Source organism: Taudactylus pleione, unplaced genomic scaffold, assembly GCF_031769625.1.
Source record: "Taudactylus pleione unplaced genomic scaffold, aTauple2 ptg000073l, whole genome shotgun sequence".
NCBI classification, from domain to species: domain Eukaryota; kingdom Metazoa; phylum Chordata; class Amphibia; order Anura; family Myobatrachidae; genus Taudactylus; species Taudactylus pleione.
In genome coordinates this window covers 1,063,506-1,090,661 of record NW_028284475.1, presented here as the reverse complement: position 1 = coordinate 1,090,661, position 27,156 = coordinate 1,063,506, and the positions used below count along the sequence as shown (strand labels likewise).

The 27,156-nt window shown below is 42.6% G+C and overlaps 1 protein-coding gene across 2 annotated transcripts; it reads left to right on the top strand.

Moving 5' to 3' along the window:
• Positions 1 to 1,114: 1,114 nt before the first annotated feature.
• AQP10 (aquaporin 10) lies at positions 1,115 to 23,183 on the top strand. 2 transcript variants are annotated; one of them, XM_088467539.1, is made up of 7 exons: positions 1,115 to 1,515; positions 6,966 to 7,016; positions 16,432 to 16,558; positions 18,678 to 18,815; positions 19,645 to 19,763; positions 20,239 to 20,456; positions 21,681 to 23,183. In XM_088467539.1, exons 3-7 carry the CDS (start codon positions 16,498 to 16,500, stop codon positions 21,892 to 21,894), a joined length of 750 nt encoding a protein of 249 aa, XP_088323665.1. In that variant the 5' UTR covers positions 1,115 to 1,515; positions 6,966 to 7,016; positions 16,432 to 16,497; the 3' UTR covers positions 21,895 to 23,183. The 2 variants fall into 2 exon arrangements, with proteins under 2 accessions (XP_088323665.1, XP_088323664.1); XM_088467538.1 differs by lacking the exons at positions 1,115 to 1,515; positions 6,966 to 7,016 and adding an exon at positions 2,113 to 2,258.
• Positions 23,184 to 27,156: the final 3,973 nt, after the last annotated feature.

Here is a 27,156-nt window from a genome sequence, read left to right as displayed (position 1 = left end):
ATATAAGGATTAACTGAGACCATTGGAACTGGTCGTAGAGCTTAAGGTTGACCATACCCTCTCTTAAGCACTACGATCAGGTCAGTGTACAAACCACCCATGTCACGTGTGCCATGACACTACTTTGTTAATTATGCACTCCCATAAAACGCCGTTCGCATAATTAGGCACGCCTGCGTTCGGATCTCCACTCCGCCGTTTTCAAGCACCTTCCCCTGTTACCACCCACAAACGCCTCATTCTGTCACTCAAACTACCGACCTGGCTGTGTTCAAGGAGAGAGAAATTTCTGATCGTAGCAGCTAGTTTGCGCACGGACATTGCGAACTTTCCGCATGCGCAGTTTAGCGAACATCGGTGGCGTGCGGCCGCAACAACCGACTCTGAATGAGGTCCTTATTCCTTCGGATTGTTGATATTCAATGGTTGCCAGCCATCGGATGCAGCTTTCCGATGCTCATCCGATGGCTGTCTGCTTCTGTGCAGCTGTGGACACCCGGAAGTAATCAGTGAATGTGCGCATGTGCAAAGCTCCGAATGCTCCTGTGCATGTGCACACTAAAACCATCGATTGTTATACAATTGTATGATTGCAATACTATGGCTAGTAGCCATCGCATCACTAGTTGTTATGGCGGAAGCCCAGCAACCATTTGATGTCGGGCATCTAATGTTGATACATCTGGGTAGTTGTGTAACTAGGAATCCCCTGGACCTAGCTCTACTGGGATTTTGAAAGCTGAGTGACAAGAGACGGGGCTGTATATCATTACCTCGCTTGCTGGAAATTACATTTCCCAGCATGCCCAAGGTGTGAGCAAAGAGTAAGTGAGGTCTACCATTTTTTGAGGAACTCGTGGGGTCACCAGTGGTGCTATGTGGGACCCTCACCGTTGGATGACAAGAAGCAGCAAGCCTGGGACCATTGAGCCTGCTGGTGAGAGGAGACGTCACCATAAGAATGAATACAATAGAGAGAAGAACCCAGGATTATGACATCTTATTTACCCAGATGAGGTGGTCACATCAGATTGCCCACTGGCCTTTACCAGTGGATACAGAAACGGGCTGGCCCACAGTTATTCCTGTTATTTAGCAGGCTTGGCTGAATGATTTATTTTTGTAGCAGATAAATTCCTCAGCACGTTCATTAGATAATGGAGATCAACATAATTTTTATTGATGCAAGTCGAGAGATAATAAGGTCTACGTATCAGGACACCACAGCAACAAGCGTGATTAATCTGGGTAGACCATAAAATATCTCAGCGATTTTATTTTTTTTTCCCTTTCTGTAAACAGAATTAAATATTTGTGTGGACCTCGAGTTCATTGCTGAGATACATAAACCATTCTCTTTTTCTGCCAGTTGTCTTCTCGGTTGTGGTCAGCAAACATTTTAAAGGGGAAATGATATGGAGAAGGAAGCGCAGAAGCCACCATCATCTGGAACAATCTGTGACATAACGGACATCGGTATCACATCTTCCTAATAAAACATTTTCATGGACCCAGGCAAGTAAAGGAAAATGCCACACTCAAGCTTTAGAAAGGATATTTCAGAGGCTTTGTTTCCCATGGCCCAATGGATTTTAATATTCTAATGAGTGGAGAAGAGGACCAGTGTAGAAGTTGCCCATAGCAACCAATCTGCTACTAGCTTGCATTTCCCAAGTACATTCTATAAAATGATAGTTAGAAGGTGATTGGTTGCTATAGGCAACCTCAACTTGTCCAATCTTTAGAAGCTTTGATGCACCTCCATCACAGCCAGTATAGAAGTGTAGAATTGGTCATTTCAAAAAGTTGGTAGATGTGTGAAGCTGGTGGCCATCAGTCTTCAGCGTCTGACTGCATGACAAGGTTTTTGGATACATGATCTAATTGGTTCCCCACTCCAACCGTTGGACGGCATATAGCCCTGGCTTTGATGGGGTTCTTCATGGTTTCAGCCACCTTCTGAGGTCTGCCGTAGTTCAACCAAGTTATTCTGACATGACTCGTGTTTATCCACCAGAGGCCGGGAATACTCAGCAGATAAATAAATGACTTGTGGTTGAGTGACACTCTTATCTTTCTCTGGTGATAGGAGTCTTTATAAGGAGACCTAACCCCATCTCTGCCGTCTCTTCCTTGTCTGATGCGACGTTGAGATGGCGTGTTGGTGCCTTCAGCAGAGAGTGCAGAACCGTATAAGGCTGAAGAGTACCCTCACGCGGGAATGCCTCGCTGAGTTTCTTGGGGTATTTGTTCTGCTTGTAAGTAACTAAAGAGTTGTGCACATAAATTGTCCAACAATATAGGCTTAGAAGAGGAAGGACCGAGGTGCTGTGATATAGTAATTTGTAGGGAGTGAGTTTAGGGCTAGAAGAGACATAAAGGAAGAGACGGGGGATTAGTGTAAGGATAAGATAGTGTTGTAGCAGAGGATGGAGGTGTCGTGACAGAGCTTTCTGTATGAATGTAGGACAGGGCTAGTACAGAGATGCAGGGCAGGATGGAGCAGAGACCGCTCATGCATTAGGTGACCTAGTCTCCAACCTGGGGGCACCAGAGTATGGTAATCTTTTTTCTGTTTATTTAGTTGTTTTGTAGACAGAGGGGAGAGAACGGGATACAAACCTTAGGACCCTATGGAGTCTTACTCCTGCTCTGGTGACGAGGCTGTTTTTCCCTCACTGAACTCAATGTACATGTCTCATCCTCACCCATTGCTGAGGCTGGGAGGAAGGTGTTCTCTCTCTCTCCTCTGTAATAAGTACTCTGCCTCTCTCTCTCCTCTGTAATAAGTACTCTGCCTCTCTCTTCTGTAAAAAGTACTCTGCCTCTCTCTTCTGTAAAAAGTACTCTGCCTCTCTCTCCTCTGTAATAAGTACTCTGCCTCTCTCTCCTCTGTAATAAGTACTCTGCCTCTCTCTCCTCTGTAATAAGTACTCTGCCTCTCTCTCCTCTGTAATAAGTACTCTGCCTCTCTCTCTCCTCTGTAATAAGTACTCTGCTTCTCTCTCTCCTCTGTAATAAGTACTCTGCCTCTCTCTGTAAAAAGTACTCTGCCTCTCTCTCCTCTGTAATAAGTACTCTGCCTCTCTCTCTCTCCTCTGTAATAAGTACTCTGCCTCTCTCTCTCGCCTCTGTAATAAGTACTCTGCCTCTCTCTCTCGCCTCTGTAATAAGTACTCTGCCTCTCTCTCTCGCCTCTGTAATAAGTACTCTGCCTCTCTCTCTCGCCTCTGTAATAAGTACTCTGCCTCTCTCTCTATCCCCTCTGTAATAAGTACTCTGCCTCTCTCTCTCTCCTCTGTAATAAGTACTCTGCCTCTCTCTCTATCCCCTCTGTAATAAGTACTCTGCCGCTCTCTCTCTCCTCTGTAATAAGTACTCTGCCTCTCTCTCCTCTGTAATAAGTACTCTGCCTCTCTCTCTCCTCTGTAATAAGTACTCTGCCTCTCTCTCCTCTGTAATAAGTACTCTGCCTCTCTCTCTCCTCTGTAATAAGTACTCTGCCTCTCTCTCTCCTCTGTAATAAGTACTCTGCCTCTCTCTCTCCTCTGTAATAAGTACTCTGCCTCTCTCTCTCTCCTCTGTAATAAGTACTCTGCCTCTCTCTCTCTCCTCTGTAATAAGTACTCTGCCTCTCTCTCTCGCCTCTGTAATAAGTACTCTGCCTCTCTCTCTCGCCTCTGTAATAAGTACTCTGCCTCTCTCTCTCTCCTCTGTAATAAGTACTCTGCCTCTCTCTCTCCTCTGTAATAAGTACTCTGCCTCTCTCTCCCCTCTGCAATAAGTACTTTGCGTCTCTCTCCTCTGAAATATGTACTCTGCCTCTCTCTCTCCTCTGTAATAAGTTCTCTGCCTCTCTCTCTATCCCCTCTGAAATAAGTACTCTGCCTCTCTCTCTATCCCCTCTGTAATAAGTACTCTGCCTCTCTCCTCTGTAATAAGTACTCTGCCTCTCTCTCTCCTCTGTAATAAGTACTTTGCGTCTCTCTCCCCTCTGCAATAAGTACTTTGCGTCTCTCTCCTCTGAAATATGTACTCTGCCTCTCTCTTTCCTCTGTAATAAGTTCTCTGCCTCTCTCTCTATCCCCTCTGTAATAAGTACTCTGCCTCTCTTCTGTAATAAGTACTCTGCCTGCCTCTTTCCTCTGTAATAATTATTCTGCCTCTCTGTCTCCTCTGTAATAAGTACTCTGCCTGCCTCTCTCCTCTGTAATAAGTACTCTGCCTCTCTCTCCCCTCTGTAATAAGTACTCTGCCTCTCTCTCTCCTTTGTAATAAGTACTCTGCCTCTCTCTCTCCTCTGTAATAAGTACTCTGCCTCTCTCTCTCCTCTGTAATAAGTACTCTGCCTCTCTCTCTCCTCTGTAATAAGTACTCTGCCTCTCTCTCTCCTCTGTAATAAGTACTCTGCCTCTCTCTCTCTCCTCTGTAATAAGTACTCTGCCTCTCTTCTGTAATAAGTTCTCTGCCTGCCTCTTTCCTCTGTAATAATTATTCTGCCTCTCTGTCTCCTCTGTAATAAGTACTCTGCCTGCCTCTCTCCTCTGTAATAAGTACTCTGCCTCTCTCTCTCTCCTCTGTAATAAGTACTCTGCCTCTCTCTCTCTCCTCTGTAATAAGTACTCTGCCTCTCTCTCTCTCCTCTGTAATAAGTACTCTGCCTCTCTCTCTCCTCTGTAATAAGTACTCTGCCTCTCTCTCCTCTGTAATAAGTACTCTGCCTCTCTCTCTCTCCTCTGTAATAGGTACTCTGCCTCTCTCTCCTCTGTAATAAGTACTCTGCCTCTCTCTCTCTCCTCTGTAATAGGTACTGTGCCTCTTTCTCCTCTGTAATAAGTACTCTGCCTTTCTCCTCTGTAATAGGTACTCTGCTTCTCTCTCCTCTGTAATAAGTACTCTGCCTCTCTCCTTCCTCTATAATAGGTACTCTGCCTCTCTCCTTCCTATATAATAGGTACTCTGCCTCTTTCATCTGTAATAAGTACTCATGCTCTCTTTCTCTCCTTCCTCTGTAATAGGTACTCTGCCTCTATCTCCTCTGTATTATGTACCCTTTCTTTGTCTTTCCTCTGTAATAAGTACTCTGTCCTAGTATTTCCTCTGTAATAAGTACTCTGCCTTTGTAATAAGTACTCTGCCCTAGTCTTTCAATAAGTACTCTGCCCCTCTCTCTCTCCTTCCTCTGTAATAGGTACTCTGGGGGTCATTCAGACCCGCTCGCGAGCGCAGGACGCTCGCAAGCGGGTCGATGTTCCCACAATGCGCATGACGGAGGGAGCTCCGTCGTGTACATGCGCGAGACCCGAATAACGACAGCCAAGCCGTCGTTATGGGTCTCGCACTAAAGGGGAGTGCTGTCGATGGTGACTGACAGCACGCCCCCTTTAGTGGGCGTGCCGGGGGTGTGGTTGCTAGACGGAGGCGTTCCCATGGGAGCGCCTACCGTCTTGAGTCCGGCCCCACTGACATCACTAGTGATGTCAGTGTGAGTGATTTTGGCTCTGATAGAGCCAAAATCACTCCAGGGCTTGCGGCAACGAGACCCTACCACAAGGGCCTCGTCGCAAGCCCGATGGTCGCGATGGTCTTGGGAGAGAGAGTACTTATTACAGAGACAGATAAGTTATACAGGAGAGAGACAGTACTTATTACAGAGACAGATAAGTTATACAGAAGAGAGAGAGAGAGAGAGAGTACTTATTACAGAGACAGATAAGTTATACAGGAGAGAGTACTTATTACAGAGACAGATAAGTTATACAGAAGAGAGAGAGAGAGTACTTATTACAGAGACAGATAAGTTATACAGAAGAGAGAGAGTAATTACAGAGACAGATAAGTTCTCTCTCTCCTGTATAACTTATCTGTCTCTGTAATAAGTACTCTCTCTCTCTCTCTCTTCTGTATAACTTATCTGTCTCTGTAATAAGTACTCTCTCCTGTATAACTTATCTGTCTCTGTAATAAGTACTCTCTCCTGTATAACTTATCTGTCTCCGTAATAAGTACTCTCTCCTGTATAACTTATCTGTCTCCGTAATAAGTACTCTCTCCTGTATAACTTATCTGTCTCTGTAATAAGTACTCTCTCTCTCCTGTATAACTTATCTGTCTCTGTAATAAGTTCTCTCTCTCCTGTATAACTTATCTGTCTCTGTAATAAGTACTCTCTCTCTCTCCTGTATAACTTATCTGTCTCTGTAATAAGTACTCTCTCTCTCCTGTATAACTTATCTGTCTCTGTAATAAGTTCTCTCTCTCTCTCCTGTATAACTTATCTGTCTCTGTAATAAGTTCTCTCTCCTGTATAACTTATCTGTCTCTGTAATAAGTACTCTCTCTCTCTCCTGTATAACTTATCTGTCTCTGTAATAAGTTCTCTCTCTCTCTCCGGTATAACTTATCTGTCTCTGTAATAAGTACTCTCTCTCTCCTGTATAACTTATCTGTCTCTGTAATAAGTTCTCTCTCTCCTGTATAACTTATCTGTCTCTGTAATAAGTACTCTCTCTCTCTCCTGTATAACTTATCTGTCTCTGTAATAAGTACTCTCTCTCTCTCCGGTATAACTTATCTGTCTCTGTAATAAGTACTCTCTCTCTCCTGTATAACTTATCTGTCTCTGTAATAAGTTCTCTCTCCTGTATAACTTATCTGTCTCTGTAATAAGTACTTTCTCTCTCCCCTGTATAACTTATCTGTCTCTGTAATAAGTGCTCTCCCCTGTATAACTTATCTGTCTCTGTAATAAGTACACTCTCTCTTAATACCCTTAATATACATATACCTATGGACATATATCCATTGTTCAACATAGGAGCAGTGTGACTCCTAATAAATAGTCTAAAACAGACAGATTGTTAACCTTCTTTTTTTTGGGAACACTCACAAAATACCCTTTCATTCGAGCGCAGTACCCTCCTTCATTTACCACTATTAACTACAAGGTTTGGGTTACCTTATAGGTACCGCTGCTGAATGAATACACATCCCCCATTGTATAAGTCAGAGCGCAGGTAGGCATTACCTATAATACTCTCTCTCTCCTGTATAACTTATCTGTCTCTGTAATAAGTACTCTCTCTCCTGTATAACTTATCTGTCTCTGTAATAAGTACTCTCTCTCTCTTCTGTATAACTTACCTGTCACTGTAATAAGTACTCTCTCTCTCTCTCTCTCTCTCTCTCTCTCTCTCTCTCTCTCTCTCTCTCTCTCTCTCTCTCTCTCTCTCTCTCTCTCTCTCTCTCTCTCTCTCCTGTATAACTTATCTGTCTCTGTAATAAGTACTCTCTCTCTCTTCTATATAACTTATCTGTCTCTGTAATAAGTTCTCTCTCCTGTATAACTTATCTGTCTCTGTAATAAGTACTCTCTCTCTCTCCTGTATAACTTATCTGTCTCTGTAATAAGTTCTCTCTCCTGTATAACTTATCTGTCTCTGTAATAAGTACTCTCTCTCTCCTGTATAACTTATCTGTCTCTGTAATAAGTTCTCTCTCCTGTATAACTTATCTGTCTCTGTAATAAGTACTCTCTCTCTCCTGTATAACTTATCTGTCTCTTTAATAAGTTCTCTCTCCTGTATAACTTATCTGTCTCTGTAATAAGTACTCTCTCTCTCTCCTGTATAACTTATCTGTCTCTGTAATAAGTTCTCTCTCCTGTATAACTTATCTGTCTCTGTAATAAGTACTCTCTCCTGTATAACTTATCTGTCTCTGTAATAAGTTCTCTCTCCTGTATAACTTATCTGTCTCTGTAATAAGTACTCTCTCTCTCTTCTGTATAACTTACCTGTCACTGTAATAAGTTCTCTCTCCTGTATAACTTATCTGTCTCTGTAATAAGTTATACAGGAGAGAGAGAGAACTTATTACAGAGACAGATAAGTTATACAGAAGAGAGAGAGAGTACTTATTACAGAGACAGATAAGTTATACAGGAGAGAGAACTTATTACAGAGACAGATAAGTTATACAGGAGAGAGAGAGTACTTATTACAGAGACAGATAAGTTATACAGGAGAGAGAACTTATTACAGAGACAGATAAGTTATACAGGAGAGAGAGAGAGTATTTATTACAGAGACAGATAAGTTATACAGGAGAGAGAGAGAACTTATCTGTCTCTGTAATAAGTACTCTCTCTCTCTTCTGTATAACTTACCTGTCACTGTAATAAGTACTCTCTCTCTCCTGTATAACTTATCTGTCTCTGTAATAAGTTCTCTCTCTCCTGTATAACTTATCTGTCTCTGTAATAAGTTCTCTCTCTCCTGTATAACTTATCTGTCTCTGTAATAAGTTCTCTCTCCTGCATAACTTATCTGTCTCTGTAATAAGTACTCTCTCTCTCTTCTGTATAACTTATCTGTCTCTGTAATAAGTACTCTCTCTCTCCTGTATAACTTATCTGTCTCTGTAATAAGTACTCTCTCTCTCCTGTATAACTTATCTGTCTCTGTAATAAGTTCTCTCTCCTGTATAACTTATCTGTCTCTGTAATAAGTACTCTCTCTCTCTTCTGTATAACTTACCTGTCACTGTAATAAGTACTCTCTCTCTCTCCTGTATAACTTATCTGTCTCTGTAATAAGTTCTCTCTCCTGTATAACTTATCTGTCTCTGTAATAAGTTCTCTCTCACCTGTATAACTTATCTGTCTCTGTAATAAGTACTCTCTCTCTCTCTCCTGTATAACTTATCTGTCTCTGTAATAAGTTCTCTCTCCTGTATAACTTATCTGTCTCTGTAATAAGTACTCTCTCCTGTATAACTTATCTGTCTCTGTAATAAGTACTCTCTCTCCTGTATAACTTATCTGTCTCTGTAATAAGTTCTCTCTCCTGTATAACTTATCTGTCTCTTTAATAAGTTCTCTCTCCTGTATAACTTATCTGTCTCTGTAATAAGTACTCTCTCTCTCTCCTGTATAACTTATCTGTCTCTGTAATAAGTTCTCTCTCCTGTATAACTTATCTGTCTCTGTAATAAGTACTCTCTCTCTCCTGTATAACTTATCTGTCTCTGTAATAAGTTCTCTCTCCTGTATAACTTATCTGTCTCTGTAATAAGTACTCTCTCTCTCTTCTGTATAACTTACCTGTCACTGTAATAAGTTCTCTCTCCTGTATAACTTATCTGTCTCTGTAATAAGTACTCTCTCCTGTATAACTTATCTGTCTCTTTAATAAGTTCTCTCTCCTGTATAACTTATCTGTCTCTGTAATAAGTTCTCTCTCCTGTATAACTTATCTGTCTCTGTAATAAGTACTCTCTCTCCTGTATAACTTATCTGTCTCTGTAATAAGTTCTCTCTCCTGTATAACTTATCTGTCTCTTTAATAAGTTCTCTCTCCTGTATAACTTATCTGTCTCTGTAATAAGTACTCTCTCTCTCTCCTGTATAACTTATCTGTCTCTGTAATAAGTTCTCTCTCCTGTATAACTTATCTGTCTCTGTAATAAGTACTCTCTCTCTCCTGTATAACTTATCTGTCTCTGTAATAAGTTCTCTCTCCTGTATAACTTATCTGTCTCTGTAATAAGTACTCTCTCTCTCTTCTGTATAACTTACCTGTCACTGTAATAAGTTCTCTCTCCTGTATAACTTATCTGTCTCTGTAATAAGTACTCTCTCCTGTATAACTTATCTGTCTCTGTAATAAGTTCTCTCTCCTGTATAACTTATCTGTCTCTGTAATAAGTTCTCTCTCCTGTATAACTTATCTGTCTCTGTAATAAGTACTCTCTCTCTCCTGTATAACTTATCTGTCTCTGTAATAAGTTCTCTCTCCTGTATAACTTATCTGTCTCTGTAATAAGTACTCTCTCTCTCCTGTATAACTTATCTGTCTCTGTAATAAGTACTCTCTCTCTCCTGTATAACTTATCTGTCTCTGTAATAAGTACTCTCTCTCTCTCCTGTATAACTTATCTGTCTCTGTAATAAGTACTCTCTCTCTCCTGTATAACTTATCTGTCTCTGTAATAAGTACTCTCTCTCTCCTGTATAACTTATCTGTCTCTGTAATAAGTACTCTCTCTCTCCTGTATAACTTATCTGTCTCTGTAATAAGTACTCTCTCTCTCCTGTATAACTTATCTGTCTCTGTAATAAGTTATACAGGTGAGAGAGAGTACTTATCTGTCTCTGTAATAAGTACTCTCTCTCTCTCTCCTGTATAACTTATCTGTCTCTGTAATAAGTTCTCTCTCCTGTATAACTTATCTGTCTCTGTAATAAGTACTCTCTCTCTCCTGTATAACTTATCTGTCTCTGTAATAAGTTCTCTCTCCTGTATAACTTATCTGTCTCTGTAATAAGTACTCTCTCTCTCCTGTATAACTTATCTGTCTCTGTAATAAGTACTCTCTCTCTCCTGTATAACTTATCTGTCTCTGTAATAAGTTCTCTCTCCTGTATAACTTATCTGTCTCTGTAATAAGTACTCTCTCTCTCCTGTATAACTTATCTGTCTCTGTAATAAGTTCTCTCTCCTGTATAACTTATCTGTCTCTGTAATAAGTACTCTCTCTCTCTCCTGTATAACTTATCTGTCTCTGTAATAAGTTCTCTCTCCTGTATAACTTATCTGTCTCTGTAATAAGTACTCTCTCTCTCCTGTATAACTTATCTGTCTCTGTAATAAGTTCTCTCTACTGTATAACTTATCTGTCTCTGTAATAAGTACTCTCTCTCTCTCCTGTATAACTTATCTGTCTCTGTAATAAGTTCTCTCTCTCCTGTATAACTTATCTGTCTCTGTAATAAGTACTCTCTCTCTCCTGTATAACTTATCTGTCTCTGTAATAAGTTCTCTCTCCTGTATAACTTATCTGTCTCTGTAATAAGTACTCTCTCTCTCCTGTATAACTTATCTGTCTCTGTAATAAGTTCTCTCTCCTGTATAACTTATCTGTCTCTGTAATAAGTACTCTCTCTCTCTCCTGTATAACTTATCTGTCTCTGTAATAAGTTCTCTCTCCTGTATAACTTATCTGTCTCTGTAATAAGTACTCTCTCTCTCTCTTCTGTATAACTTATCTGTCTCTGTAATAAGTACTCTCTCTCTGAGCTGTGTTGTGCCGGCATGTCTGTGTTACACTATTAATACATGAGACATGGGTAAAGAATCCCAGGACAGAAGGACTCATCCTCACACAGAATATCATATCCCGGAGCCGTACTATCTGTAGCAATAGGAGAGGGGTAATTGATGGCTCGCTATCTCTGACTGGATTATGACGAATAGACCTCTAGTACATAAATGTATCATTAAGCAGATAAGCGTTTGTGTTTATGGCTACTAAATAGCAATAAAGTTACAGTAGGAGGATAGAGTCCAGTGCAGGGACCTCCAATCAGGTTCCACGAAACCATTAACCCATCATAATGAGAATCCGTATTGCTAGCTAGATATTTATCCATCTCCCTGAAGACCATTTGAATAAATAGAAACGTTGGACCCTGGGTTACAGTACCTTAGATCATCCTGCTGAAATCCCTGAGTGCCACCTTGCTGACTTGTTCTGTCACTTTATATGGTAAGCACCGGGGGCCGCTGCGATATCCTTTATCCCTGATTGGACTATAGCCAAGAGTGCCGTGTTCTCTTCTATTTTTGTCTTGGCACCTGATGTTGATATTTTCGTGTTTATGTATTAAAAAATGTTTCCAAACACAGACACAAAAACATAAAAGTGCACAGCTTTGCAACGTTTCCGTTTAATTAATAAACCGTCATCAGGCATAGAGAGAAAAAACAAGTCTTACCTTAAATAACCCATCACCAATGACACCAGTGAAGCAAACCCCTGTTACCAGTGCTGCACCCTGTGACATCAGGCGCACAATGGCGCCTGCCAATGACATCACCGAGGGCCAGACTGGCCCATAGCAACATAGTATAACCAGTGTTAACATCATGGCCGCGCTGACCAGTGAGGCACAGAAAAACCCTGCGTATACTGGCCATTGTTTCCAACCTAGAGAAACTGTGACAAAGGCGTAAAGCAGCACAGTACTGACTATGTAATGGTGATGCGCTGGCTATGGAATGGCGATGCGCTGGCTATGGAATGGCGATGCGCTGACTATGGAATGGCGATGCGCTGGCTATGGAATGGCGATGCGCTGGCTATGGAATGGCGATGCGCTGACTATGGAATGGCGATGCGCTGGCTATGGAATGGCGATGCGCTGGCTATGGAATGGCGATGCGCTGACTATGGAATGGCGATGCGCTGACTATGGAATGGCGATGCACTCACTATGGAATGGCGATGCGCTGGCTATGGAATGGCGATGCGCTGGCTATGGAATGGCGATGCGCTGACTATGGAATGGCGATGCGCTGACTATGGAATGGCGATGCGCTGACTATGGAATGGCGATGCGCTGGCTATGGAATGGCGATGCGCTGACTATGGAATGGCGATGCACTCACTATGGAATGGCGATGCACTGGCTATGGAATGGCGATGCGCTGACTATGGAATGGCGATGCACTCACTATGGAATGGCGATGCACTGGCTATGGAATGGCGATGCACTGAATAGACTCATGCAAAAATTATTTTGTTCTCTTTACCTACTTTTACGAAAATCTGAGGTAGTTTTAGGCCAACTTTCAGCATAAATATAAAAGATTCTGAAGGGTTCACAAACTTTCAAGCATCACTGTACATGTCCAATTTGGTAATGTTTACTGGAATGGTAAACAGTCATTGGTGATGGGTTATTTAAGGTAAGACTTGTTTTTATCTGTATGCCTGATGACGGTTTATTAATTAAACCTAAACGTTGCAGAGCTGCAGTTTTTATTTGTGTGTTTGAAAGTCCTGGAGAGGCTCCGTGATTGGAAACATTTAACTATTTCTGGTGGTTGTGCATCCGGGACCATCATTCAGGAAGGGTAAGTGCCGGTTCTGTGTGTATGTGTGTATATATATGTGTGTGTGTGTGTATATATATGTGTGTGTGTGTGTGTGTATATATATATATGTGTGTGTGTGTGTATGTATATATATATGTGTGTGTGTGTGTGTGTATATATATGTGTGTGTATGTGTATATATATGTGTGTGTGTGTGTATATATATATATATGTGTGTGTGTGTGTGTATGTATATATATATGTGTGTGTGTGTGTGTATATATATATGTGTGTGTATGTGTGTATATATATGTGTGTGTGTGTATATATATATGTGTGTGTGTGTATGTATATATATATGTGTGTGTGTGTGTGTGTGTGTGTATATATATATATGTATTATTGCTTTTACCTCCACCCACAGTTCCTGAACCTATTTTGTTTTTCCAGAAAAATAGCTCTATATATATATAATTTATGAAGAATTGGGAAAAAGGTCGCTCACTAGTTGGTCATGATAAATAAAAATCACAGCTATATTGTAGACTGACAGTCATATATGGGATGCAGTTAATTTACCAGCGTCCGGAATGCTGAGACTGGAAGCTCTACTCTGTACTAAAGATAGGCGTCTAAATACTGATGCCGATGTTTAGCCAGACGCCGAAATCCCGAACTAAGGTAAGCGGGGACTGTTAGCTGTTAGCCGCTGGGGGGGGGAGGGAGGGTTAGTTTTAGGCACCCCTGGGGGGGGATTTAGGATTAGGCACCTCCTGGGGAGGGTTAGGCTAGGGGAAAGGGGGTTAAGGCTAGGTTCCACTGGGGAGAGGTTAGGTTTAGGTTTGGAGAAGGGAGTTAGTTAAGCATCACTGGGGGGAGGTTAGGATTAGGCACCTCCTGGGGAGGGTTTTTGTTAGGGGAAGGGGGGTTAAGGCTAGGTTCCACTGGGGAGAAGTTGGATAAGGGAGTTAGTGTTAGGCATCACTGGGGGGAGGGGGATTAGGCATCACTGGGGGGAGGTTAGGGTTAGGCACCACTAAGGGAGGGTTAGGGTACTTACCAGCCCCAGTCGGGATCCTGACGTTCGGGCTTCCAGCATAATTAGTTCGCCAGCAGTACATCTGGCGGCATTGCATAACAATATATAATTTATTTATTTAATATAGGAAACAGCGTACTTCTTATAAAGTTGCCCGGTGACTTTTGTGTCTGATTATGAAAATCAAGAAACAGATATTCTAGTCTTAGACACCTAGTGGTCCAGGACAAAGCTGTGAGTATACAGATTTGGAACTTGGTATCTGTGAAATGGGGCAAAGCTCGGCGGATCATTAACCATATTTTATATATGTACTAATTGGTAGTTATGATCCCCAACATTGGATCTTGGTTGGTGGATTAGTAAACGCTGTTGGCTAATCTCAATATTTCTCTTGACAAATCCCAGCACTTCTCTTATACAATCACGGCTGGAGTCCTGCCTGGAAAGTGATTAGTTTGGAGTGATCGGTGATTCCTGTATTACATATGGGTGCTGATCAGACAAGTCTGCACACAGTAACTGCCCATCAATCCATGTTTGCAGTTAATGTAAATATGGGGCCTTGGTTTACACTTGTGCACTGGACCCTCTCCTGTTTGGTCTCCATAGTTTGGGAGATGACAGTGCGTTAGTTACAGAATCTCTCCTGACCACAATAAGTGTTTATGGTTTTTTTTGGATGTCCCATACAGGGAGATCCATGTAATGTCAGGAAAGAAGAACCCAACGGCCTGTCTATGCTTCCAGGTATTCAGGGCCTCATTCAGAGGCGGTTGGAGGATGCAAGCGGTCGCTCAGAAACTTGCATCCTGACCGCCCGCCTCTGTTGCGGTCGTTAGGCTGTGGGTTAACACCCACAGCTCTAACGACCGCTCGGGTGATGGTCGCGATGGTCAGAGACCATCGCGACCATCGGGGCTTACGAGACGAGACCCTAGGGTAGGGTCTCACTTGTCGTAAGCCCCGGAGGGCTTCTGGCTCTGTCTGAGCCGGAAGCTCTCCACTGACATCACTAGTGATGTCAGTGGGGCCTCCCCCAAACTGCAGGCGTTCCGTTTGGGCTGCCACCCCCCGGCCCGCCTTCCAAACGGGGCGAGCTGTCAATCAACATCGACAGCTCGCCCCCTTTGGAAAGAGACCCGCTACGACCAGCGCTGTCGGTCGTAGCGGGTCTCACACATGCGCACGGGGGAGCCGGCTCCCTCGTGCGCATGCGCACTGGCAAAACATTGAGGCGACCGTGCGGTCGTAGACCGTACGGCCGCCTCTGAATAAGCTCCTCAGTCTCTATGATAGACGGGGTCCATGTAAGGTCAGAGAAGAAGAACCCAACGGCCTGTCTATGCTTCCATGTATTCAGTCTCTATGATATACGGGGTCCATGTAAGGTCAGGTAAGAGGAACCCAATGGCCTGTCTATACTTCCAGGTATTCAGTCTCTATGATAGACAGAGTACATATAAGGTCAGGTAAGAGGAACCCGACGGCCTGTCCAGGTATTCAGGACCTCATTCAGAGTCGGTCGTTGCTGCCGCTCGGTCGTAAGGGAAAATGGGCCGGATATGCAAATGAAGCACTCGCAAGTTGCGTCGTTAAGATGGGATCATTAGCTGCATGAGCGAGGGGAGGTTGCGGCTGTAAGACTACAAACACGCCCCCTTCTCGTTCGCAATACACGTCATCTCCGGGCATATAAGGATTCTTCGAGACCATCGGAGCTGGTCGTAGAGCTTAAGGTTGACCATACCCTCTCTTAAACACTACGATCAAGTCAGTGTAAAAACCTCCCATGTCACATGTGCCATGACACTACTTTAGTTAATTATGCACTCCCATAAAACGCTGTTTATAGTCAGGCACGCCTGCGTTCGGATCTCCACTCCCCCGTTCACAAGCACCTTCCCCTGTTACCACCCACAAACGCCTCATCCTATCACTCAAACTAACGACCTGTCTGTGTTCAAGGAGAGAGCAATTTTTGATCGTAACAGCTAGTTTGCGCATGCGCATTGCGAATTTTACGCATGCGCAGTTTAACGAACATCGGTTGCATACGACCGAGCGGCCGCAACGACCGACTCTGAATGAGCTCCTCAGTCTCTATGATAGACGGGGTCCATGTAAGGTCAGGTAAGAGTAACCCAATGGCCTGTCTATACTTCCAGATATTCAGTCTCTATGATAGACGGGGTCCATGTAAGGTCAGGTAAGAGTAACCCAATGGCCTGTCTATACTTTCAGATATTCAGTCTCTATGATAGACGGTGTCCATGTAAGGTCAGGTAAGAGGAACCCGACGGCCTGTCTATACTTCCAGGTATTCAGTCTCTGATAGACGGAGTCCATGTAAAGACAGGTAAGAGGAACCCGACTGCTTGTCTATACTTCCAGGTATCTATTCTAGTATATCTGTTGCCTTCACCAGTCATCATTGTCTTAGCTTTATGGTGTCTTTTCACTGTATAGTGAATGACAGAGCCCTTGTTTTATTTTTCTTTGTCCATCTCACAGTTGATCACAGTCGGAGCCTCCGCTCAGGGCGTCACCAGCTTCAACACCAAAGGCAACTTCTTCTGCATGTACCTGGGCGGAGCCATTGCTGTCATTATCGCCATATACGTGTCAGGAGGCATCTCAGGTATGTTTCCAGCTCACTCTTCTACTCCCTCACTCAGTGACTACACTCTATGGTATCCTCAACAAAACCAGGGGGCCAGGGCCGGATTAGAGGCCACAAGGGCCTGAGGCTGAAAATGATCAGGGGCCTATTGTGAAGAGGAGTGGGTGTGGCCAGTGCTGTGTGGGTGTGGCCAGTGCCATGTGGGCGTGTACACCCTACACTATCAGCCCCAGCGTCTCTCTAAATACATTAAAGTAGAAAAGTTGCTTCATTTTGGGCCTCAGTCAGAGGTGGCGTCTTGCTGCCGTGACTGCGTATAAAAGTCTAATACAGATGAGCTTCCTACTGAGCAAACCAACTCTGCCGCTAATCTGCCTCTCTGCGTATGAAAATGCACCATCGCTCGCACCGATAGACGCACCATCGGAGATTGCACCCACCCTAAGGCAGATGCAATAGATGTCCATCTCAACCTAGCCGCTGGGGGAGGCGAACTGCATTTTAGGATGTAGTCGCTAACCGCGACACCCCCGCATCTTGCTAGCCACCCCCTGTTACTGCCAAAAACACCCACTGAAATTGCAATGACAATCTGTGTCTTTGTGCGGTGACCATCGGAACGCATGCGCAGACTGAAAACATTGGCCGCCTGCGTGCAGCATCGACAGAGCTATAACTTTAATACTTAGGATTTATGGCCGGCTGCGTGGCAGCTGGTGCGGCTGGTCCTCATTACGCTGTCGGGATGATGGACCTGTGTGTATGTGGAGGCCGGGGCTCGTAACCTTAATGTAAATATATTGTTATCGGTAAGTCCGAAAATAATTCTTAGCCAAGTCCCTCTTATTGTTATCTAAGCCTTATATATAATAAATACTGACAATCGCTTCTGGGACTCACCGGAACTGTGCGATAATGTGTGCGATAATGTGTGCGATAATGTGTGCGATAATGTGTGCGATAATGTGTGCGATAATGTGCGCGGTAATGTGTGCGGTAATGTGTGCGGTAATGTGTGCGATAATGTGTGTGATAATGTGTGTGATAATGTGTGTGATAATGTGCGTGATAATGTGCGTGATAATGTGCGTGATAATGTGCGTGATAATGTGTGTGATAATGTGTGTATGGGGGGAGCATTTTTCTTTGAGCACTAGACTTCCTGTGTGTAAGCCCATGGGAAGACATACAGGGGAACGTTACCTCTGTACTTACCCCAAATGCAGCCCGTCCTTCCCCGCTGTGCTGCTTTATTAATTATATGCTCATTAAAGGAAAAAAAGGTGTTTAATACATTACTTACACATTAAATGACTGGAATATAACAGAGGACAAAACCATCTGCACCCAGCTAAAGGGGCTACACATAATGTATGTTATGTATTATATAGAGATATATGGTATGTATTATAGAGAGATGTATGGTGTGTATTATAGAGAGATGTATGGTGTGTATTATAGAGAGATGTATGGTGTGTATTATAGAGAGATGTATGGTGTGTATTATATAGAGATGTATGGTGTGTATTATAGAGAGATGTATGGTATGTATTATAGAGAGATGTATGGTGTGTATTATAGAGAGATGTATGGTGTGTATTATAGAGAGATGTATGGTGTGTATTATAGAGAGATGTATGGTATGTATTATAGAGAGATGTATGGTATGTATTATAGAGAGATGTATGGTATGTATTATAGAGAGATGTATGGTATGTATTATAGAGAGATGTATGGTATGTATTATAGAGAGATGTATGGTGTGTATTATATAGAGATGTATGGTATGTATTATAGAGAGATGTATGGTATGTATTATAGAGAGATGTATGGTATGTATTATAGAGAGATGTATGGTATGTATTATAGAGAGATGTATGGTATGTATTATAGAGAGATGTATGGTATGTATTATAGAGAGATGTATGGTATGTATTATAGAGAGATGTATGGTATGTATTATAGAGAGATGTATGGTGTGTATTATAGAGAGATGTATGGTGTGTATTATATAGAGCTCACAGGAAGGACCGGTTGGCATGTAGGGGTTGTCTCTCTTTAGTGGTGCCTCATGGTATACAGCATACTATACATATATAGAGAGCCAGTCATCTAACCAGTCTTTACTACCCCACAGGAGGGCACCTGAATCCGGCGTATTCGCTCAGCCTGTGCGTCCTGGGCAGGTTCCCCTGGCGGAAGTTGCCCCTTTACGTTCTAGTCCAGTTGGTTGCGTCCTTCTCTGGAGCTGCCGCGGTGTTTGCGTTATATTACGGTGAGCTGGTTTTTCACCATCGCATCCTGTCCATACTTTACTTGCTGTATTATGAGCTCAGTATAATGTGCCCTTCACAGAAGCAGTGTCTATACATGTGTGTACCCACAGACCCAGCCTGCAGCTGGCGTACAACATCGGCCCTTTGCTCCTGATGTTCTCCTTACATGCTATAAAACTGCTTGTGTGACAGCACCCAGCCGATGACGGCCTACGATATAAGTGCCGTGGCCTCAATTTATGCTTCAGGGATCGTCCCATCTTTATCCCGTTCAGGGCGTATATATCACAGAGTGGAAAGCCCAATTACCAGCAACAATTTGTGTGTTTATTAGCGATGGTTTGTTCACTGACCCAATATATAGCACAGGGTAACTGGCGGTGATACTGGTTCCATTGGCAGCTGTAAGATTTACCGGCTTCTCTATTCATGTGGGTGGTATTGGGTACATGGACGTCTCAGGATGGCCATAGCAGAAGATAATTATTCAAAAATAATATTTATTATTATTTATTTGTTTTTTAATAAACCATTTTACGGCAATATTTTTACTGATTTTTTTTTTTTTTTTATAAATTAATTTAATTTTTTATTCTGGGAACTAAATTAGCAAATCCACAGGGAATGGCCTGATGAAGTAATAAGTACCTCTCTCCCCTCCGGACATTTTAGTGATATATTGGTGGATTGATAAGTGATTTATTGTTACAGCAATAAAAAAAAAAAATCCTCCTTATCGCTGCATTTAGATGAATGGGGCCGCGGTTCCGTATGGGACGATCCCCCGAGACGTTATTTGGAATCATCACAAGTTCTTTCTCTTTTCAGACGCCATCCAATCTTATACCAACGGGAACCTGACGGTTTACGGACCAAGAGAGACGGCTTCCATATTTTCCTCTTACCCCGCCCCCTATCTGAGCACCTGGAACGGCTTCCTGGATCAGGTAACCCCCAACCAGCAAGTTATTCTGCCTCTCTTATCTCTACCTAACTTTATCTTCACATCCGTCATGTGACTTCTATATAACATCTTATATCACCAAATGGTAAAACAGACGTTATAGAGACAAAAGAGCTGATTCTGATCCTTGCACAGCAGCGTCAGAGTGTGTGCGTTTTGCCGCCTGCAAGTCAGTGACTTTATGCTTATACTGCTAAGAGCCCTTCCCTGGTGTACAGCCGTGGGTATTACTGCGCAAGGACTGAGCGTCTCCAGACACTAATACCGCCTGGTGCGTCTTTAGACGCCATCATTGGTTGCACCATTGTATCGTCTACCAGGCCCATATTGACAGTCATCACAATCATTATCCACCTTTTATAGTTTAATGATGTGCCCAACAATGGATGTCCCCATACTCTTTGGTTGCCTCGTCCACCGGCGTGTCCTCACAAGTGACTACCGTATTCTACACACAGGTTATGGGAACAGCCATGCTGATGATTGGCATCCTGGCCATCTGTGACCCCAGAAACAAACCGGTCCCCAAGGGCCTGGAGCCTGTCGTTGTGGGTCTGCTGGTCTTCTCCATTGGACTGTCGATGGGCGCCAACTGTGGATACCCCATCAACCCAACTCGAGACCTGGGGCCGAGGCTGTTCACCTGTGTGGCTGGATGGGGAACCGATGTATTCAGGTGGGTGATGTTGTGTGAGAACCTGTTTGGTGGCTATATACGATTTTGAGGCCAGGTGTGGTATGAAAGGTGGACATTTAGAAGGTCAACACCACAAGGTTGACTGGTTCTGAATGTTGACATATATAAATATAGAAACCGTTGTAATTCCTACACCGTTCACCTGATTTGGATGTAATTACCCTCAAATTAAATCTGAAAGTCTGCAGCTAAATCACATCTTGTTTGTTTCATTTCAAAGCCATTGTGGTGGTGACTAGAGGCCAAAATATGAAAATTCTGTCAATGTCCCAATATTTATGCACCTGACTGTACTTCTCCATCTGTCCTCTTAAGGAGGTTTGATCCATATCTCCTGTAATCTGCTGGGTGTAGAGTTTAAGGTCTTCGTATGATAATAGGTCAGTTCCAGGTGTGGACCTGGTGCAGCCCTTGTTATAATGATCCATCAGTTCTGGTTTTCTGACTTCAACACTGATCTTCCAAAGTTTACCCATAAATACACGGCCACTGGCTTTGTCACTGCTTATAGGGATCCAGCTCATTCATTGGCTACGATGCTGTAAGTACCTTTTGCTTGTATAGGCTGATTATTATCTCTGTACATAAAATGGCTGCCTCCATTATTCATAGTCAAATCGTACACTGTAAGGACAAGTATGAACTCTGCCTGTGGGAGATAGCGTGCTGGACCTTTGTTCGCTGACGGAGGTTTGCAGAGATTAGCCTCCTAAGTAATATACACGCATGACATAACAACCAAGGTTAAGGGATAAAGATGGGGTCAGAATGTATTATCAATGCTGCCAGGTCACCAGGACGGACATCCCCAATGGGGAAACCTGCCCACCAGTTGGGTGGCCCACTGCAAGTACAGATCTCAACACACATCTATCTCTAGCTGTCCCTGTGGTTAAACCCTGTAAACTGTTTTGTTTCTGTACATTACTTCTGCAACTTCATTACAAGATGTCTACAAAACCACCTTGCCTTGGGCACATCTTCAGCCCTACTGAGACCTAGTATGGTCATTTATCTCATGAACAGGGACAGGCTTAAAGGTACCCAGACAAACCACGACCACATTAACATAGGACAATTAGTTAATCTAAGAGTGTTCAGTGGAGCTTAATTGCAGTATATTGTCCATCATTTCCATGCATAGGGTGTAGACTCACCAGTAGAGCAAGTGTTATGGGATTATCTGTCTTTCCTCCTTTACAGAGCTGGAAACAGCTGGTGGTGGGTCCCTGTGGTGGCACCATGTGTCGGGGCAGTTCTCGGTTCTCTACTGTACCAGATATTAGTAGAATTCCACCACCCGGTGATCGAGAGTGACGGCGGAGAGGTCCTGACCGGGGGAGCCCCACCGGAGAACGGGAAGGAGATTCCCATTTTTACAGTACACTTGGACAATTCTCTGTCTCACCGGCTGTGAGCTAGAAGCCTAAGGACATGGGGCACTGGGTGGCGCTGCCCACTGGCCTTGCCGAGGAGGGTGTACCACTGGATCAGGCTCATTATTGCTCTGATTATTAGGGAGCCTCCGGCGGTAGCTTCCGTAGTTAAGAAGAGATGTTGAGAGAATCTTGTAGGCAAAGTGCCCTAATTCCAGGAGTTATGTGAAGAATTTATCATTTCATCATAAATCCCCCCGATAAATGTCTCAAGTACCCGGCGTATTATAGTCTGATACCCCCTTCAGTCCAATCGCTACCCAGCGGTGTGTATATCCCAGGCCACAGATGTAACCGGTGCAGTGATATGTGATGAGGGAGATGGGACAGGTCACCATGCGTTATTACATACATGGGTGTGGCATAAAAAGTTGACATTCGGAGTGTCAACATGGACTTTATCTCGACAACCATTATGTCAACACTCAAAAAGTATCGACATATCCGTAGAGCCGACACTTAGCATGATGTCACCAGTATGTCAGTATTCAGATTTTTACTTATTTTACCCTAACCCTTAACTTAAAAATAAGCACAAAAAAAAAAACATGTCGACATCCCGGTGACATTACGGACATGTCGACAGTTTAACCGTGTCTGCATTTTTCAATGTCAACATATTCGTCGACGATCCTAAAGTTCTTGTCCTGCTGTTCGGATACCCTATACATAATACATGTTTGTTATACATGACAGTGAGAGATCCATTGTTATCTATAGAAATGATTCAGAGCTGTACGCAATGTTTCCTACCGAACTGGTACACGCACAGCGATTGCATTGTGAGGAACCACTCGCTAAGTTAGTGACAGGTACTCAGCGTTTGGGGGTGGTACCGGGGGCTGGTTAGATAAACAGACGTGTCTGACTGTTTAAACGCCGTTTTACGGGCGTGCATAAATGAACCCTTGTGATCTCCTACGTAGCATGAGAGCTCTATGTGTGTCAGGAAGTAGTGAGGGCAGCATCCGGGGGCAACAAATGTCATTTGAAATCAGGTCCTATTATTTGTATATTGTGTGAGGTTCCTGCGTGTGGTCCCGGTTACCTATACTTTGTATTATGTCACCAGGTGCGTCCGTCTATAGATGTCAGTCATGTATCCGGTATGTGAAGATATTATCCTATGAAATAGTCTGCGTAGGACAAAGACGTACAGGAAATGATGATACTGATGGGATCCAAAATCATTTAGAACATTTTAACTCATCTGTATAAATTTTTTAGTGTTTGTAAATAAACAAAATATTCAGTTTGTCTGTAAAACTAGAAAAAGAAATCACATTTATTAAAAAGATTTATATTCCATGTTGTGCTTTAAATATTTATCGCTTATACAACAAAACCCAGAATGAATGAACATATTATTTATTATATAGTATTGGTAGCATTAAACGTACGTCTGTGACTCTTGTTACAAGTGATTCACATCAGTCCGTGCACCAATGGAGCTTACAATCTATATTCCCTACCACATACAGTCCTGTATCTGTGTCTCACTGACCATAGCGAGACAACATCATCATAGACTTGGTAAATGTTGGGATAGACAGACATCAGCTTCTGTTCTCTCTAGGGCAGTCTCTATGGTCTTCTCTCTGCAAATACATAAAGATATTATTCACGAAACGTTCTTACTGGGGATATTCTCTATACGTCTATTCAAAAGGTGCATCAAAGAACCTTCATCCATGTATTGCGGATTAGATGTGAGAGGGAGCAGCCATGAGCTGGGCAGTCTGGCCGACCTTAATCATTTGGTATTAGGAAAACACGGAGACTCGGAAGATGCAGACCGAACATAGATCAGGATAATGATGAAAGAAAAATAGAAAGAAAGCTGAACAAAGAGAGAGAAAATGAAAGATAAAGGAGGCCGGATGTACTAAAGTGAAAAATGCAGTAAATCCCCCGGAATGCTGTTTTCATGGGTTCTACCGCTTTTCCCATATGTACTAAGCACCAGAATGTGATGAGCTTCATATTGGGACGCCCGGTGAGAGATCCCCATTCCCCGCCCCCTCCGCGTTCTGTATGCGCACAAGGACACCAGAGGGTAAGTAATCAACCTCGGTATGTACCCGATAAGAGGCGGGATGGGATGTACCACATGGCAGATGCAATGATTAGTACATCCTGCCCAGAGAGAGAGACAGAATGAAAGAAACATAAAAGGGGGAATCCAACTAGCCGCGGGGTAAATCAGGAGTTAACGTGCAGAAACCAACGGTTTCCGAATAAACTGCAAAATCGGTTTCCCTGCACAGTAAACCCCCCAGATGGTGCCTTTTCCTCATGGACTTTTTTGCCCAGCTCCTGAAGCTGCGAGGAAAAGTCCACCTAGGGGAGATGACGCGCGGGGTTAACACCGCTAATAGGATTGTCGTCCACGGGTAATTAGCAGATAAATGACCCCCAAAGAGAGGGATTGTTAGTTCCTAAAGTAATGAGACATACAATCAGGACACTTCAATCTTCCATGATAAGTGCAACGTGTGCACAACACAGAGTGTTACACACAGTAATTTAGCTCCTTTCTATATGCTAATTAATCTAGTATGTTACTATCTATGGTACTCTGTCTCCATCTAGTGGTGTAGTTTTGTATTTCACCTAATCATTATTCATTTATTAGATACCAGTCTTTGGGCCTGATTCAGAGATGGACGTAATGGCAAATACGCAGGCAATTGAGTGAATGTTTCCCATCACGCATGCATATAAGCCGCATTGCACGTGCGCAGTGATCGCACTGCGATTATGGATGCACAGAGGTAACCATCGCAAGTACTCAGCGTTTGGGTTTGATAAAGGGGAGTGGTCAGAAAAACGTAGGCATGTCTGACCATTTGATCGCCGTTACGTAGGCGTGCATAAATTAGCCCTTACGATCCTACGCAGCTTTGCGTGTCAGGAGAGCTGCCAAGGTTGCGTCAGGTCAGACCTGACACAAAAGCAAGATGGCCGCTCGATGTGAATCGATGTTACCGATATTTATGCAGCTTTGGGTTATCACAAGTAGGTAAGAAGGCAGCAGTGGGTGTCTTTATGTTCGGGTGATCATTGCAAACATTAGCATACTTTCACAGCTGCGTTGCATAAAATAACGCAGCTACGATCGCATTAGCTTCCATCTCTGAATCAGGCCTTCTGTTCCTGCTAATTCATCTAGTATGTTACTATCGATGGTACACTGTCTCCATCTAGTGGTGGACTTTTGTATTTCACCTAATCCTTCATTATTAATTTATTAGGCACCAGGCACTGTCCCTACTAATTAGTATGTTACTATCTATAGTACACTGTCTCCATCTAGTGGTGGACGTTTGTATTTCACCTAATCCTTCATTACTAATTTATTAGGCACCAGGCACTGTTCCTACTAATTAATCTAGTATGTTACTGTCTCCATCTAGTGGTGGACTTTTGTATTTCACCTAATCCTTCATTATTAATTTATTAGGCACCAAGCACTGTTCCTACTAATTAATCTAGTATATTACTATCTATAGCACACTGTCTCCATCTAGTGGTGTACTTTTGTATTTCACCTAATCCTTCATTATTAATTTATTAGGCACCAGGCACTGTTCCTACTAATTAATCTAGTATGTTACTATCTATAGTACACTGTCTCCATGTAGTGGTGGACTTTTGTATTTCACCTAATCCTTCATTACTAATTTATTAGGCACCAGGCACTGTTCCTACTAATTAATCTAGTATGTTACTATCTATAGTACACTGTCTCCATCTAGTGGTGGACTTTTGTATTTCACCTAATCCTTCATTACTAATTTATTAGGCACCAGGCACTGTTCCTACTAATTAATCTAGTATGTTACTGTCTCCATCTAGTGGTGGACTTTTGTATTTCACCTAATCCTTCATTATTAATTTATTAGGCACCAAGCACTGTTCCTACTAATTAATCTAGTATGTTACTATCTATAGCACACTGTCTCCATCTAGTGGTGTACTTTTGTATTTCACCTAATCCTTCATTATTCATGTATTAGGCACCAGGCACTGTCCCTACTAATTAGTATGTTACTATCTATAGTACACTGTCTCCATCTAGTGGTGGACTTTTGTATTTCACCTAATCCTTCATTACTAATTTATTAGGCACCAGGCACTGTTCCTACTAATTAATCTAGTATGTTACTGTCTCCATCTAGTGGTGGACTTTTGTATTTCACCTAATCCTTCATTATTAATTTATTAGGCACCAAGCACTGTTCCTACTAATTAATCTAGTATGTTACTATCTATAGCACACTGTCTCCATCTAGTGGTGTACTTTTGTATTTCACCTAATCCTTCATTATTCATGTATTAGGCACCAGGCACTGTCCCTACTAATTAGTATGTTACTATCTATAGTACACTGTCTCCATCTAGTGGTGGACTTTTGTATTTCACCTAATCCTTCATTATTAATTTATTAGGCACTAGTCTCTGTTCCTACTAATTCATCTAGTATGTTACTATCTATAGCACACTGTCTCTATCTAGTGGTGGACTTTTGTATTTCACCTAATCCTTCATTATTAATTTATTAGGCACCAAGCACTGTTCCTACTAATTAATCTAGTATGTTACTATCTATAGCACACTGTCTCCATCTAGTGGTGTACTTTTGTATTTCACCTAATCCTTCATTATTCATGTATTAGGCACCAGGCACTGTCCCTACTAATTAGTATGTTACTATCTATAGTACACTGTCTCCATCTAGTGGTGGACTTTTGTATTTCACCTAATCCTTCATTACTAATTTATTAGGCACCAGGCACTGTTCCTACTAATTAATCTAGTATGTTACTGTCTCCATCTAGTGGTGGACTTTTGTATTTCACCTAATCCTTCATTATTAATTTATTAGGCACCAAGCACTGTTCCTACTAATTAATCTAGTATGTTACTATCTATAGCACACTGTCTCCATCTAGTGGTGTACTTTTGTATTTCACCTAATCCTTCATTATTCATGTATTAGGCACCAGGCACTGTCCCTACTAATTAGTATGTTACTATCTATAGTACACTGTCTCCATCTAGTGGTGGACTTTTGTATTTCACCTAATCCTTCATTATTAATTTATTAGGCACTAGTCTCTGTTCCTACTAATTCATCTAGTATGTTACTATCTATAGCACACTGTCTCTATCTAGTGGTGGACTTTTGTATTTCACCTAATCCTTCATTATTAATTTATTAGGCACCAGGCACTGTTCCT